Here is a 17,464-nt window from a genome sequence, read left to right on the forward strand (position 1 = left end):
ATTTAAGAGCCAAAATGGGAGTTTGCAGCATGCAAGCCAAGGAGGAGTGTTGAAGTTGGCATGCATGCAGCAGATAAAGCAACTAAGGAGCAGACCGTACAACATAAGTTATCCGAATGAAGTATGAAGAAGCAGATCAAGCTGCTGTAATATTTTCGGATGAAGTACTTACAGCTACTGAAGTTGATGCTATTGTTCAATTTCAGTTTCATTTTGTAATATTTTGTAACTTAGTTAAATTAGAACTAAGTAGGTAGTGTATTTGCAAGTTGTGCAAGTTGCAATGAAGCCTAAAAGTAGTAAGTGAAACTTGTCAAAGCTGACCAGCTTATGACTGGTATATGTACTGGCAGTATGCCATTTTTCAATCTAATGAATTTCAATAGAAATCATTCCAAAAAATACTCTCTCAATTTTTGCTTTCTTTTACCAAGTAAAATTCTGTTTTGTTTATCCTGCAAATACAGAGTTTTTTTTAAGCTTAATCTTCCTTCATTCTTTATCCGGGTAAATTACGTTGTTGCTCAAGTTTACACTGAGCTTCATACTTCATCCGGATAAAGTGTGTCAAGCACCAACAAAAGTGCTCAAAAAATAAATCATTAGGAAATCATTTGTAAATTTTGACTGATTTAATTATATGTTTGAAGTAAAAATTCTCTCGTTATTAGAAACTTGATTTCTATGTGGTCACTTTTATCTTTTCAACAACAGGCTTAATATAATCTTTCTTTTATTCTATTTTTTTATTAAATTTATGCAGTTTTTTTCTTAGCCAAATGAGTTTTATTGAAAATAGTCCATAGAACAATGAAGCACATGTTTAGCATGCCTAATCACAACGTGTCAAACATTAAAACCCACAAGTCCAGGGTCCCTCACCCTTACAACAAGGCAAACCCTTACAACAAGGCAACACCAGCATCTCCCTACACAAAAATAAAAGCACACCACATTATCTGAAACTCTATGCAATTCCAGATAGTCCAATACACTCAGACCCAAAACAAAAACTTAATTCACCACTACGAATCATCAATCCCCCACCAATTGAAGAAATTCGCAATACCTGTAACACCCCCTAACCCCAAACCGTCGCCGGAATGCGGTTATGAGGCATTACAGGACATATCAAACAACTTACGAATAATTTACAATTAATATAACTTTCATAGTATAATATAATAATTAAGTCACTATCTTGGACTCTCGAAGTTCAACACGTATTAAAAGAAGAACGGAACTTGTTCGCGTATTCCAAATATTTTTTTTTATAAAAATTTCGGCAGCATTTCTGCTTATTTTTACTTAACCCTCCTGCAAATTTAAACCAAAACAACCAACACCAATATTTCACATTCATATAACTAATATTTATATTATTAACAAAATTTTAACTTAATTACTATCATAGCATCATTCAAAATTGATTAAAAACTTCATTCATTTAACAACTTAATGTTCATGTATCAAAATATCATGTACTTTTCTTACTATTTCATTTAGCCATCTAAATCTTATAATTCATCCTTCACTACTCAAAACAATATACATATTCAGGTGACTAAACAACACCTATGTACATGCCACTTTACCCAAAAGAAAAATATACATCACCAAGTTTGTGTTGGAGTCGGGATTGTTCTGGATGCTGAGCCGGAATACTTGACTTCTACTAACCTGCGCATGGAGACAACCGTACGCTGAGTATGGATATACTCAGTGGTATTACTATAAATCAAGACTATTTAATAATAATAAATTACAAACATCAACCATAAATTTTATAATTATTTAAACTACTTTTATATATATTTATTTTACTTCATAAAATCTTAAATTCATAATTCATTTTTTTTCTCATACTAACTCAATTCATAATTTAACTTATACATTCTTTCTCGTACTTTTCAATAGTGCTAAAACAAATAATCTCATTTTCAAAATTTCATTTCAATTATTTACCCTATTAACAAAGCTCGGACTATGACAGATACACGGATTTCCACCCAAACACACCAGAATATCCAACCCAAACACACCCGGAATATTGCAAATCCTCCATAACACACCGGTATAATATATCCTCCCAACACACCAATAAGGCATTAAATGCCTACTCGGATAAACCGAAGTATATAATAACAGAAACATCTTCTCGGCCGAACTACAATCTCTTCATCACATCACAAATCCAATGGCATGCCATTTGTATCGAATCTAGTCCGACAAGTTAATAGGGTATTATTTTACTTTTTCTAATTTCAATTTCACATACTTACCTCAAGTCTTATTTACCATACATAACAATTAAAATTTCAGCAATCAATAATAATTAAAATTCGAATTATAGTAATACACACCGTAATTCTCCCGTTTTAGTCCTCGATGACTTTCTCCTTTCCTTTCGATGCTGATGCTTCAGGTTCTTTGTTGGCTACGAAAATAATAATTTATAATCATCAATACAACATGATTCAATTTAATTCATGAGCCTAAACATGCAAATTTAACCATTTTTAATGTATATATATAATTTCACCATTAAGCTGTCTACTTGAGTCATTGTTACTAAATTATTTATATCTTGAGCTACGAAACTCCAAATTAATATCCGTAAATTTTCCTTAAAACTAGACTCATATATCTTCTAACCATAAAATTTCCAGAATTTTTGGTCTAGCCATTTAGTACAGTTTATTCATTAAATACTCCCCTGTTATTTCATTTGACAGTTCTGACCTCTCTCTACTAAAAATAAATTATCTCATTGTACAGAACTCAAATAAGGTTCTTGTTTTTTATTTTGAAACTAGATTAATTAAGGAGTTCACATATATAAATTACACTACATAATTATTTTTGTACAATTTTTAATGATTTTCCAAAGTTAAAACAGGGCATCTCAAAATCACCCGGAACCAGTATTACAAAATTTCAAATATCTCTTGATTCATCAATTAATTGCTTACACTGTTTCTACTATAAGAAACTAGACTCAATAAGCTTTAATTCCATATTTTGTTCATCCTCTAGTTCAATTTATAAAATTTTTAGTGAATTTTCAAAGTCAGACCACTGCTATTTCCCAAAACTGTTTTGATGTAAAATGTTAATAACCAAATTTATAACACCAATTCACACCTTATTCCTATTCAAATTTCATTTAAACTCAAATTTAACTATTAAATTTTCAACATATTTTCTTAATTCCGAATTTTCCTCAATTTAGTCCCTAAAACACAAAACTTATAGCTTACTTTGCAATTCAATCCTTATATCTATTCTAACTTGAATTTCATTCAATTAAACCTCTATTTCATCATTTTATTCAACATGAACTTTGTTTAAAAACCTAAGAACTTCCAAACTAACAACTTAATTTCATCAAAACTTATTTTAAGACTTCTAAAATATCAAAATTATGAGAAAATGACTTGATTGAGCTTATCAATTAACTCCAAGCTTCATAAACCCTATTTCCCCTTTTCTTTCTTCTTTCTCCCCTGTTTCTTCTCTGTTTTCGTTTTCATTTCCTCTTCTTTTAACTTATTTGTTTCTTTTATATATATATAATAATAATATAATATAATATACTTAATTATTAAATAAATATATTTTTTTAATCAATAAAATCTTTGATATTTTCCACGTTAAACCGCCTCAGCTATAGGAAATGGTTTAATTTCCTCTTAAGTCCTTCTAATTTTTCTTTAATCTATAATTAAACTTTTACCCTTATTCAATTTAATCCTTTTTACTAATTACTCTAAATTAAGCTAAATTTACTTAATTAAAACCTAATTAAACACACTACTAGACTCATAAATATTTTTAATAATTATTTTTGAACTTATTTCACTAAGACGGAGGCTCGATAACATACTTTTCTGGTGCCCACAGATTTTGGGTTGTTACAATACCAAACAACAAAAATTAGTCCAAAATATTTCTCATTCTTATGCATCTAGAAAATTTTAGATTAAAATTGTAGGTTAAAGGTAATATAGTAGTGGTAGTTCCCTTTAATAGATTAAAATTTAGAGCATGCAAAAAGTTATCAAGTAAATTAACCAATCATTTCGTTGGCTACGTAGATAACTTATGTATTTTTCACGAATATAATAAATGCGAAAGGATTATATATGAAACAGTTAATATATGTTAGCTTATTTTTAACAAATTGCTTTCCTACTTTGGGAGTTGAGGAACTTGTGGCTTTAGATGATAGGGTTTTGAAGAAAGAGGCAAGTAAAGCTTTGTTTAGTATGGCACCATTGAAGGCTCCTGATGTTGATGGTTTCCATGCTTGCTTTTTTCAATCTCAATGGAGTTTTGTTTAAGGATCAAATTTGTTGTTTGATTCAAACGTGCTTTGAAGGTGACTCAATTCCTTTGGATTTGAATCCAACTCTTATTGTGTTGGTTTTAATGTCATTTCTAACATGAATGTGCTATGGGTTAAAGTCCTTGGAAACAAGTATGGGGTGAATCAGTAGATGGTCGTCTTCTATACATCCTTCTAATTGCTCGTTTCTCTGGAGGGCTTTGTCCAGTATTTGGGATGATGTAGTGAATGGTGTCTATTGGGCAGTAGGAAATGGGAGAACAGTGAGTTTCTCCGAAACTCAGACAACTTTTTCTGTGGATGGGGTAATCTTTTTGCTATGGCCTGCTGGAAACTTTTGACAAATAGAAATGCCTTTGTTTTCAGTAGTGGCATCGTGGGAACGATGGTGTTAAGGGGTAAAGTTAAAGCAGATTCCAACATGCGCGGTGGCTTTTGTTGGGGGGGAATGTTAACGAGGGGCGATGGCATTGATTGAGGGGCTTTTTAAAAAGTGATGGAGTAGAGTCGGGTAATTTGGCACTTGTTAATTTATTAGAAAGGAAGATCTGTGTATATATATATATATACTTAATACTTAATATGTAATCTGCATATATAAAAATACAATTATTAATTATACATTTAAAGATAATTATAATTACTGACTGAGTATAGCTCGGCTGGCATCGACATAGTTTCCAACGTAAGAGGATATAGGTTTGACCATGTTGAGGTGTATTTATCCTCTAAATTAAGTGTTGGGAAGGGTTATGGTAATTTGAAGCATTGTATCAAAATAAAATAATTATAAATTAATAGAAGTTGTGATAATTATCTATTTAAAAATAATTAAAATTAAAATTACAATTATTAATTAAAAAACTTGTGCTAATTTTAAAATGGAGTTATAACTTACTTCAATAGAACTCTAAGAATAAAGTAACAAAAGTTGTGTTTATTTTATTCATGTAAAATAGAGTTATTATTTGAGTAGAATTATAAACATATTAGTTGTTATTTTAAATAATAATACTTTGAATTAGTTACATAAAGTACAACTTAATATGTTAAAAATGAATTAATTATTATTTAGAAAATTTCTATTATATGATATTTGAATTGATAAATTAATATATTTTAATTATATTCAATAATTTAAATAAAATATATTATTTTATAATAAATACTGCTATTAAAGATATAATATCTAAAAGATTAATTGAATATTAAATGATATGATTCTCTCCAACACTTTACTTCAATATTAAACGATACCATTCTGTCAATTGGAGTTTTCCTGGAAAGAACATCTATAACCCTGAATTTCCACACCTACTCACTTTCATAGGTATTATTATATTGATAGATTCATTTCCAAAAGTAAAACAGATATTTCTTACACAAGTTCTTTGTTTTCCCCTTGAATTTTCATCTGTTTTTCTCCTTCTTCATGCTCATATCCTTATTCTTTCTACTTTGTTTCTGAGGTATTGAGCCATCTGTTTTCTGATTTTGAACATTACATCCACATATATTTTTCTTCTCATACATCCTCATGTCGTCATTACTTTCGACTTCCTCATCCATTTCTAGAAAGAAATACGATGTTTTCCTGAGTTTTAGAGGTGAAGATACTCGCAAGAACTTTACGGATCATCTCTACGATGCTCTAAATAGAAATGGGATCGTCACTTTTAGAGATGATCCAAATTTGGAGGCAGGTGAAGAGATCGCACCGGAACTCTTGAAAGTAATTCAGCAATCATGGTGCTCGGTAATCGTTTTTTCGGAGACCTATGCCTTTTCAGGCCGGTGCTTGGAGGAGCTTGCGGAGATTGTTAAACAAAAAAATGGCAATGGTCATAAAGTATTTCCAATTTTCTACCATGTTGATCCATCCGACTTAAGAAAACAAAAAGAAAAAGTTGAAAAAGCCTTTGCCAAACACGAAGAAAGATACAAAGAAAATAAAGACAAGATCCAAAAGTGGCGAAATGCTTTGATTGAAGTGGCTAACATCAAGGGATGGCATTTACATGATAGGTATTCCTTCTTTTCTTCTATATTTCTTAGTTTTAATGACTGAAAACTTGTTTTATTATTATTATTATAATTTTGTGTTTAATTAAGAATACCCATATTTCTTATAACGAGCAAGTTATGTGATTTGATGCTATAATGTATCTTACTGTCTTATTCTTGCTCTTTGTTTGCTTCCAACCATATTATATTTCATGATTCACTGAACTAAAAATGAAAAAGTGCATTTAAAAAGTAGCAACTGAATTTAATTTCTTTGTAGGCATGAATCAGAGTTTATTGGAGACATTGTTAAGAAGATATCAGCGAAATTATGTCAGACATATCCGGTTGTTCATGATGAGTTGGTTGGAATTAGTTCGCGTTTGGAGGAGTTGTATTCAAAAATAAATATTGGAGAAGATGATGTCCGCATTATAGGAATTTGCGGAATGGGTGGCGTCGGTAAAACAACTCTTGCAAGGGTTGTTTACACTCAAATGTCACCTCATTTTGAAGGTAAAAGTTTTCTTGCTGATATTCGAGAAGTTTCAAACAAATGCGGACTTGTTTCTTTACAGAAACAACTTCTTTCTCAAATCTTGCCAGATGAATGCTTCAATTTTTTCAATGTTCATGACGGGAATGCCATAATTAGCCACAGGTTGTCTAGCAGGAAGGTTCTTGTTGTTCTTGATGATGTTGATAACTTACAACATTTGAAATGCTTAGTTGGAAGGCGTGATTGGTTCAGTTTAGGGAGTAGGATCATTGTAACAACAAGAGATGAACATTTGCTCCTATCTTATCGAATCGATGATGTGTATAAGCCTACAACATTGAATCTTGACGAAGCACTTAGGCTTTTCAATTTGAAAGCTTTTGATAGTGATACAATGCCAAAATATGGTTTTATTAAGCTTTCTAAACATGTTGTACATTATGCTGATGGTCTCCCCTTAGCTCTTGAAGTTTTGGGTTCATTTTTGTGCGGTAGAGATACAATTCAATGGAGAAGTGCAATCGAAAGACTTGAACAAGATTCTAACAAAGAAATTCTTGACACATTAGGAATTAGCTTTGATGGATTGGAAGAAAGGGAGAAGAATATATTTCTAGATATAGCATGCTTTTTCAATGGGGAGAAGAAAGATTTCGTAATGAAAGTATTGGATGGTTGTGAGTTTTTTCCAGATATTGGAATCGAAGTTCTCATTAAGAAATCTCTCATAAAAGTCAGTGATGACAACCAATATTTGCATATGCATGCCTTGTTGCAAGAAATGGGAAGAAAAATTGTTGAAGAAAAATGCATTGATGAACCTGGAAAACGTTGTAGATTGTGGAAGGAAAGGGATGTCCATCATGTCCTAACAAAAAACACGGTAAATCATTCAACAAAAATTACATACAATTTTTTTTATTAATATATGATGTAAATCCAAAGTTTAGTTTAACTGGTTTACCTATCGATCCTTAAATGACATTGAGTAACCTTAAAATAATTTCCATTTGTTGAAATATATAAATATTAATATACTCTCATTAGAAAATGTTTTACTTTATTTCTGAAATAAAATTGAGTAAGGCTAAGTGCAATTGATTGATATAGCAGTCCATAAAAAAAGTGATGTTGAGTAGCATTGAGATAAATTCCTTTTGTACAAATAAGTATTTAATTTAATTAAATCTCTCTCATAAGAAATATTTTACTTTATTTAAAGCGTTTTATTTACTATATTTTGACCACAAGGTTATTTATTCTTTATTCTTACCTTTTTAGGTTACAGAAATGATTAAAAGTATGATCATCGACAATTAAAGGTAAGAAACATACATACACATTTATGATGAGTATTATTAATATTGTTATTTGCTTTCTTTCTTTTTTGGTAAAAGTATCCAATAAAAATCAATGGAAAAAAATCTTATGTCATCAAAAATTTTTAAAAATAAAACCAATTGCTTTCATTTTTAATGATGTGTCATTGTTTCGTTCAGTAACAATAAATAGAATTATGCATTATTATTGCACCAATAAGATTTTAATTTTAGTTTCTAAAGCTTCAGTAATTCGAAGCTTAATGTGAGTGTTTGATAGATATATATGTCTAAAATGGGTATGTGTGATTTTTTTTTTAAAGACTTTTTTATGTATTTAAAGAGTTCTTGAAGGATCATATATCAATACTCATATTTAGACACATGTTAGATATAAGTATCGGATAAAAGTCCTTAAAAGATAGTATTGGAGAAACATAGCTTTTAGGTATTGAATGTTTCTGTATATTTTAATGTTCATTTTTTGTTTGCCCGAGGTTTTGTAGGGAATCAAGCAAGATGCTCAATTTGAGTGTCGATGCCTTCTCGAAGATGAAAAAATTGAGATTGTTCAGGGTACTTTGCCTCCTAAATTGTGATGATCTCAAATATTTTTCTAATGAGCTACAGCTTTTAGATTTGACAGGATATCCTTTAAAATCATTGCCTTCAAAATTTCAACCAGACAACCTTGTCGTACTTCTCTTACCATATAGTCGCATTGAACAACTATGGAAGGGAAATAGAGTAAGAATTAAATTCATCTAATCCTTGTGTTTTAGCTTATTTTAATATAAAAGATTAAATTTTTTAAGATTATAAACGGTTAAAATTTGAATAATAATAATAATAATAATGAGGTTTATTATGTTTTCTCTTTTCTCTCTAATCTGTTATTGTTTTCGACAGCCCTTGTATAAGTTAAAAATAATCAAACTTAAAGGGTCCCAAAACCTCATCAAGACACCAGACTTCACAACAGCCCCATATCTCGAAGTGTTGATTATGGAAGGTTGTACCAGATTAGTAGATGTTCATCCATCACTTGGAGTGCTTAAGAGACTTCAACTTTTGAATTTAAGAGACTGCAAAAGTCTTAGGAGCCTTCCAACCAAAATTGGAATGGAATCCCTTGAAACTTTAATTCTTTCGGGTTGCTCAAATCTTGCGAGGTTTCCAGAGATTGATGGGAAAATGGAACATCTAAAATCTCTTGATCGTTCTGGTTGTTATAAAGTTGAATATTTGCCAGAGAATTTGCATCAAGCACAATTTTTGGAAGAGCTTGACTTGAGTAAAACAGCCATAAAAGAACCACCATCCTTCATTTCTCAATTGAAAAATCTTAAAGTTTTGTCTTTCGATGGATGCAAGGGTCCGTATAAGTTAAAAAGAAATCTCCTTTCTCTTTTCAAGGTAAGCCAAAGAGGAAGGATGAATTCCATAGCTCCAATGCTACCTTCATTACCCGGTTAGACGTCATTAACAAAGTTGAAACTAAGGGGCTGCAATCTTGGTGAAGGAGATATTCCTAGTGCTATTTCTTGTCTATACTCTTTGACACGTCTTGATCTTAGCGTTAACAATTTCAACAGAATACCGGCATCTCTTACTGGACTCTCCAAGCTTGAAGATCTTAGTTTGTCAAGTTGCGGCCTGTGCAATATGGGTGAAGGAGATATTCCCAGTGATATTTCTAGTCTATCCTCATTGAAAGTTCTTGATCTTAATGGTAACAATTTCACCAGCATAGCTGCGTCTCTTGCTCGTCTTTCCAATCTTCAATATCTTGGAGTGTGTAATTGCAGAGAGCTTGAATCGTTGCCTGTGCTTCTAGCAAGGAAGACAAGTGAGTGGAAACATAATTGGTCTTACTTTATAGCCATTAACAGCTACAGATTGGCTGAGAACATGAGTGCAATAACATTGCTGAAAAGACATATTAAGGTTGATCTCTCTCTTCTTTTTCATGGTTTTAGTTACAGAACCATCGATATTTTATTTTGCAAATTCAAGAACGACTGATGTTTTAATTTTCAGGCATTTGAGAATTCAAGAAAAAGATTTGATGTTGTTATACCTGGAAATGAAATCCCAGAATGGTTCAGCCAACAGAGAGGCGGCTCTGTAATTGAAATACCTTTGCCTCTCAATATTCAGAATGACAATCAATGGATTGGAGTTGCTTTCTGCTGCATTTTTGGCGGAGATGATGGTTCCGAGTTAAAGGTTATCGGTGGTCCAACTTGTATCCATTCTAGATATTCTGGACAATCTAGTCGTGATGGATCTGTTGTTCAAGTTAAATATAGTCGATCGGTCGATTTCTATTTCCTTAATCTTGATCGACGACGCATAACGAAGGACCACCTTTTTCTTCGTTATTTCTCGCGTGAATTATTATATCCATTTTTCTTAAAGGATAAATGTGAAACCAAGAATTTATCGCTTGAGATGTCTTTCCAATCTTCAAAATGGTATCCTTCTGTTAAGGTGAAGAAGTGTGGTGTTAAAATAATGTATGAGAAAGATTTGGAAGAAATAAAAGAGCTGCAGTGCCAAACCATTCAATCTTCTCCAAACTTGGAACATATCCATCATCACTCTACTGAAAACGATGGATCCGCAGGCAGCACTTCCCTTGTAAAACGAAAACGTGATATCTACGAGGAAACAGAGGAAGAAGGGCCGCACCCTAAACGGATGCAAAACATTTTCAATTTTATAACGGGCCGATCAGGGAAGAAGCAATTATTCTGTAAACTACTTCCCTAGCCCTTTCGTACAAATTGATTTTTTCTCCTTTTTAGTTGAGTTTCTCTGTTATTTTTTGATTAATGGTTGAAATATTTCATTCAGAGACTTACAATTGAGGATTCCAACTCCAACAAGAACAAGGGGGCTTCGAGGGCTTATGCGAAACACTCCATGGCGGATATGGCGGTGGTGGTGGAAGATGATAGACCAGAGAAGTCACCAGTCTACGGACCATGGATGCTTGTGGAGAGAAATTTAAGGCGTAATTTTAGGGATCCTTGGAAGCCAGGTAACGCTAATTCGGGGCTTTTGATTGTGGATTCTAGATTTGAAGTTCTTGATTCTGTCAATGATATTAGGGAAGGATGGGAGGAAATAAGGGAGATAATTCTGGAAGCTAATAAAAAAGGAAAGGGCGTCTTGGTTGAGGCTGGAGGTAGTGGGGAAGGTCGGACCACTGACCCAATTCGTTTGAAGCAGGGGTCTGTAGCTAAAGTGGGCCAAGGGAGTGGTAAAGGGGTTATTGTTTATATTAAAATAATACACTAAAAATATATAAGAATTTAGAATAGTGGTGTTCGCAAGTGCACAAGTCAAAGTGTAATATAATTAATACAACAAAATATTTGGAAGTATTTTAAGGATTGTACCCAAGAGATGATGGAATAAATCTAAGAAAACTTTTTTATAATAATAAGTCTATGTAGTAATAATTAATCTTTATATTACGATAAACCATAAAATAGATTAATGAGAGAATTTAAATAAAAAAAATAACAATTGACTAAAATTAATAAATTAATCAGGAAGATTAACTCGTTTCAAGATTTGAAACAAATTTCGGATTAGGAATTTAGGGTGGATTAGCTACTGATTAGTCAATTATTATCTCCCGGCCTCAAACTAATTAATCGATTGATTGATATTCATTTATCTCCCAACCTCGTCTAGCCTATGATATCTTCCTAGGGGTCATCAAACCTAGTAGTTTAAGAACACGTGGGTTTGAGTTCTAACTCGATTGACATCAGCATTGTTGCTAGTGCAGGACGACGTGATTTTGAGTATATTGAAGCGTACTATCCTTCTATTTAAGATTAATGGAGGAACTATAAATAGTTCTAAGTATTATATCAAAAAGAGTGAATATAATAACAACGTATAATAAAGTTTCAAAAAAAAATAATAATAATAAATTGGAAATTAAATTCCATATATTAACACGACATGAAACCGATTTGACATGTAACAAATTTATTGTAATATTAAACGAGCCATTTTTTACTACTCTAAACCTATTATTCAAACTCTTTTTCGAACATGACATGAAACAAAAGAATGGGACAAAATTTCCAAAAAAAAAAATTGTATATTGAAATAACTACTACCTTTAATAAGAAATATGAACACGCTAGCCTACATCAACATTATTAATAATTAATAATAAGAGTATAGTATAAAAGAGTAATTTAAACTATACATGGAGTGATAAAAACTTGTGATTGAATTTTCAATTAGCACTAAAATTAAATTCCATTCTTGGCCAATCCCACTTTTACCCTAAAATATATATATATAATATAATAAATTCAATTGAAAATTCTGCCCAACTTGTTCTTTATTCGTAGTATCATGTGCTGCTATTCATTATCATCCAGAAAGTTACATTGAAAACTGCAGAAAAGTCATAAAGAATGACCATCCCTTATCTAAGTTTTAATATAAAATTAGTATTTTTTTATTTAATTATTAATTAGTGGGTGGGTGGGTGACATCTTTAAAAGACTATATTGACTTTACGGGTAATGTATGTATTACCATTTTATTTTTTATTTTTTATGTATACATAAATAATTATATTTATTCAATAGAAAATTAGATTAATGTCTTTATTTTTAAATATGTGTATAATTGAGTCAAAATCAAAACTTCATGTATACATTTAAATTATAATAAAGTTTCATTCGTATAATTACACCGATCAAAGTTCATTTATCAAATCACACATTGTACTAATGTTCATTAATAATTTTGATATTTATCTAAAAAAATAAAAGTAATAAAACAGACTTCGACAGCATTAGTCTTCTGGTCGGAAGTCATATTTCTCAATCTCTTTTCTTTTCCCTCCCTAATCTAAGGACCCAAAAATTATTGTATTTAAATTTTTACACTAATCTTATCTTCCAACCTAAAAAAACCACATATTTCAAAGATGTTGGATATGACTCATATTTCGGTCAAATTTGAAAAATAGTTTTCTAGTTAAATTCTGTTTATTTGTTTCAATCAAACTCTGGTTAGTTTAGATTATTTTATTATTATTTAACCTACGAATTTAACTTAAAAATAGGCTCTTTTAAAACCCATTAGATATTAGAATGTTTACATTTTGAGGGTTCTTTATTTTCGAGTTTTTGGGGTTTAGTTTTTATCTCCATAATTTGTACCCTTCGTTCTTTTACCATTATAGTAAAATTATCTTTACCCATGGTTTTTATTCTCTTCGGAGGGGTTTTTTCACATTAAATTTGTGTGTTCAATTTCTCAATTCCTTGTAATATTTTTATTTGTTTGTTGCTTAATCGGGTCAACCCAAAACAAGCGGTATCAGAGCTACTTTGATTTTCGCAGATCAGCTCATTCAGAGATGACAAAACAAGGTTTGACATTGAGAAATTCGATGGTGTCTAAAATTTCAATCTGTGGCAAGTTTGAATGACAGCAATTCTGGTTTAGACCGACTTGAAAAAGGTCATTACCAGGAAAAAGTCTGAGAATCTAAATCAGTCAAAATGGGAAGAGTTTGATGAAAAGGCCTTGTCTGTGATCCAGTTATGCCTCTCGAATAGGGTATTGCAGGAGGTATTGATGGAGAAGACCTCATCTACCTTATGAAAAATGTTAGAAACTCGTTATGCGACTAAGTCTTTGACTAACCATTTAGTATTGAAACAACGTCTATTTACGTTTTGCATGAACGAATGTGAGCTTCTTAGAGATTACATCAGTCAATTCATTACTCTTTTAAATGATTTAAATAATGTTGAGATTGACGGTGAGGATCGAACTATCCTATTGTTGTGCTATTTACCCCCTTTTACAAGTCTTTCAGGGAAACCATGATTTATGGGAGAGATAATCTTTCATTCAAGGATGTGAAAGGTCATTTGTTGAGTAAAAAAAACTCAACTATGATTTTGGTTCGAATAGCAAGGAAGATAGGCAAGCTTCTGTATTGGTAGCATTAAAAAAGCGAGACAAAAGATGTCACTATTGTAAGAAGTTAGGTCATGTCAAAATATATTGTTATAAACTGCAAAATAAAAGGGCTACTGAGAGTAATGAATAAGATGTAGCTCGTGCTGATTTGGCCGAAGAAAACGGTGATGATTTCTTATTAGTGTTAACGAGCGATAGTTTCGAGCTTACGTCTGAGTGGATCCTAAATTCAGGATGTTTTTTCCACATGTGTCCCAACAGAGAATGGTTCTCCACATACAGTTCGATTGAAGATGGAGTTATAGGCATGAGAAACGATTCATCTAGTAAGGTAATTGGTATTGGTACTATTAAAATTAAGATGCACAATGGGACGATTAGGACGCTCTTAGATGTCAGGTATGTACCTGATTTAAGAAAGCATCTCATCTCCTTGAATAATTTAGACTTGAAAGGTTGCAGAATCAACATTGAGTCAGCGACATTACGGTGTCTCGTGGGGCTCTCGTTTTGTTAAAAGGTAAAAGGACTGACAGTCTTTATATTCTTAAAGGTTTTACAGTGACTGGTGAAATCGGACGTCCCTCGTCCGTTATGGGGTCAAAGTTAACTCGTTTTGAGTGGAGGCAACTTGGTCAAAGGAGGGGAAAATGTATGATCGTTTCATTGAAGAGAGGTTCTCTTTTGGATGCAGGTTTTGAAAAGTTAGGGCACTATGTTCGTGAAAATCAGACCCAGGTTAGTTTTGATTTGGCAGTGCACAAGTCGAAGGCTGAAAGTATTCTAGCTTCTAAACACAAATTCAAATCAATTAATTCCCTGCATAGTTCAAGATAGGCCCGTGGCGGGCTTTAGCAAAGATGGCATTGTGGAAATATGAGTCAAGGTGGAGATTTGTTGAGTATGACTCATATTTCAGTCAAATATGAGAAATAATCTTCCAATTAAACTCTGTGTAGCGACGTAAAAAATTTGCTTTCAGTCGGTAATTGAGGCGATTTATTGAAAATTTGAAAACCTACTTTCTATTTTCTTTAAAAAGGGAGTCGCCACCGATCCTTTTTTCTAGGTGTAATCGGACACCTAATAAATCCTCCTTTTTTTTAAAAGAAAATTTATTTTTAAACAAAAAGAAGGCCGAGTTTAGGTCTACGACAAAAGCCAGAGAAAATAGGGTTCGGGAGTTGGTTACGCGCGGGGAAGGTATTAGCACCCCCATGACGCCTAAAATTGGTATCTCGTTAAACATGTGTTGTCTTAATTTTCTAAAATACAAGTTCAATTTGAATTTTAATCGTGATCTGATCAAAACACGAGAATTTTTAAAATTTCAGTTTCTTTTGAGAAGGGCATTCTGTTTTTAACACGAGCCAATGATATTCACCCAACATAGCGATGAAATCGACGACTTAATGTTAAATCGGTATGTTACCTTATTTATTGAAATTAATTTAAAAATATGAATGGAAATATTTCTATATAAAAATAAAAGTAAAAGAAAACTAATATTGATGTTGGAATAAGATATGAACTAATATGCTAAATTCGGAACAGACAAATAACAATAAAAAGTTAAGAATATACGAAGCAAATAATATAAAAAAAACATTAACAATGTATATGTGATAATAATAAAACAATAGTAATGCATATGGTATTAAATATGATAATAATAGTAATAATGCAAATATGAAATAGTGGGGAACATATATATATATATAAAACATATAATACTAGATTAAAAATATATACAATATATTGAAAACGGTAATAATATAAAAAATAACTAATAATAACGATATATAAACATATACATATATGTATTAAAATACATACGTAATAATAGGAATAAAAAGTATATACATAATATTAAAAATATAATTATAGCATTAAAAGTACATACATAATATAGTTATTTAAAAAAACGTATACATAAGATAATATGTAAGAAAAAATACATAAATAATATAGTATTAAAGATATATACATAATATATATAAAAGAAAATCATATACACATGATATATATATTACTAACAATAATGATACAAAAAAAAGCAACTATAATACGATACATAAATACGTACATATATATAATGATATTAGAAATATACAATATATAGTATTAGAAATATATACGTAAGATAGTATAAAAAATATAACTAATGATATTAAAATATATACATAATAATATATAAAAAATATAATATTAAAAAAATATGTACATAACATTAAAATATATATATACATAATATAGTGTTAAAATATTTACATAATATATACATATAAGTATTGATTAAAAAATAATACTAATAATAGTAATAGTAAAATACTAATAAATAATAGATATAGTAATAATAAGAATATATAAACGACAATGTGTACCGGGGAAAATAAAAATAATAAAAGAAAATTAGTAACGCTATATATACGTAAACATATATACATAGTATTAGTATTTAAATATATATAATATAATATTTAAGAAAAATTGTACATAATATATACGTACTTGATATAGCTTTTAAAGTATATATGTAATATAACATTAGACACATATATGTATATGATAACATAAAAATATATAAGTAATAATATTTAAGAATGTATACATAATATAATGTTAAGAAAAATAATAATAACAAAAAAAACTATTAATAATACTATATAATATATATACATATAAGTATTAAGTGAAAATAATACTAATGCTAATAAATAATAAATATAATAATAATAGTAATAAAATATAATAGTATACATAATATTAAAATTAAAATAAAATAATGAGAAAAAGTGAAAAAAGGACAAAATTGAATTAAAAAATAAGTTTTGGGGCAAATTTCGAAATAGAACAAAAGAAAGGGGGCTTATTTGAACGCACGCAAAACAAAGGGGGACCGAAATAGCAATTATTCCTTCCCATCAAAACGCAGCACATCAGCGGGGCCAAATTAAAAATAAAAAATGACTTAATTGCCAAGTAATAAAAAAGCGGAAGGGCTAAAAGCGCAATTAGCCCTTCTGTTAAAAAACATGCGGATCCTAGGCGGGTCGATCCGGTCCAAGTCAAAACGACGTCGTTTTGGGGTTTAATGGCCAACCCCAAAACCACGTCGTTTTGGAGGCTATAAAAGGCCTCTTTTCTTCAAAAAAAATTCATTTCTACACTTGAAAGAAAAAGAGAGAGAGAGAGAGAGAGGGAGAGGGTGGGTGATTTCTGGCCACAAGGCCGGTCACCGTCCGGTCGCCGGACTGCCGTCGGCCGCCTTCGCCAACCACCACTGGCCACCGTCACCGGCCACCGCGCACGGTG

At 31.0% G+C, this 17,464-nt stretch overlaps 2 protein-coding genes across 5 annotated transcripts in view; both read left to right on the plus strand.

The window, feature by feature from the left end:
- The window catches only part of LOC107962439 (TMV resistance protein N), a 76,055-nt gene extending 64,928 nt beyond the window's left edge, over positions 1 to 11,127 (plus strand). Inside the window, exons 1-8 of one of the 4 annotated variants that reach the window (XM_041080121.1) lie at positions 5,640 to 6,373; positions 6,633 to 7,734; positions 8,133 to 8,173; positions 8,677 to 8,917; positions 9,080 to 9,902; positions 9,979 to 10,117; positions 10,211 to 10,928; positions 11,030 to 11,127. In XM_041080121.1, coding sequence (XP_040936055.1) covers positions 5,886 to 6,373; positions 6,633 to 7,734; positions 8,133 to 8,171 — 1,629 coding nt within the window. In that variant the 5' untranslated portion in view covers positions 5,640 to 5,885 and the 3' untranslated portion in view covers positions 8,172 to 8,173; positions 8,677 to 8,917; positions 9,080 to 9,902; ... (1 more) ...; positions 10,211 to 10,928; positions 11,030 to 11,127. Of the gene's footprint in view, positions 1 to 5,639; positions 6,374 to 6,632; positions 7,735 to 8,132; positions 8,174 to 8,676 lie in introns of those variants that run through there. The other 3 variants (XM_016898840.2, XM_016898851.2, XM_041080122.1) reach the window with 3 other exon arrangements.
- The window catches only part of LOC107962494 (disease resistance-like protein DSC1), a 100,313-nt gene that overhangs the window by 68,245 nt on the left and 14,604 nt on the right, over positions 1 to 17,464 (plus strand). The gene's annotated exons all lie outside the window — the stretch shown is intronic.

Source organism: Gossypium hirsutum, chromosome A11 (genome assembly GCF_007990345.1).
Source record: "Gossypium hirsutum isolate 1008001.06 chromosome A11, Gossypium_hirsutum_v2.1, whole genome shotgun sequence".
Taxonomy (NCBI): domain Eukaryota; kingdom Viridiplantae; phylum Streptophyta; class Magnoliopsida; order Malvales; family Malvaceae; genus Gossypium; species Gossypium hirsutum.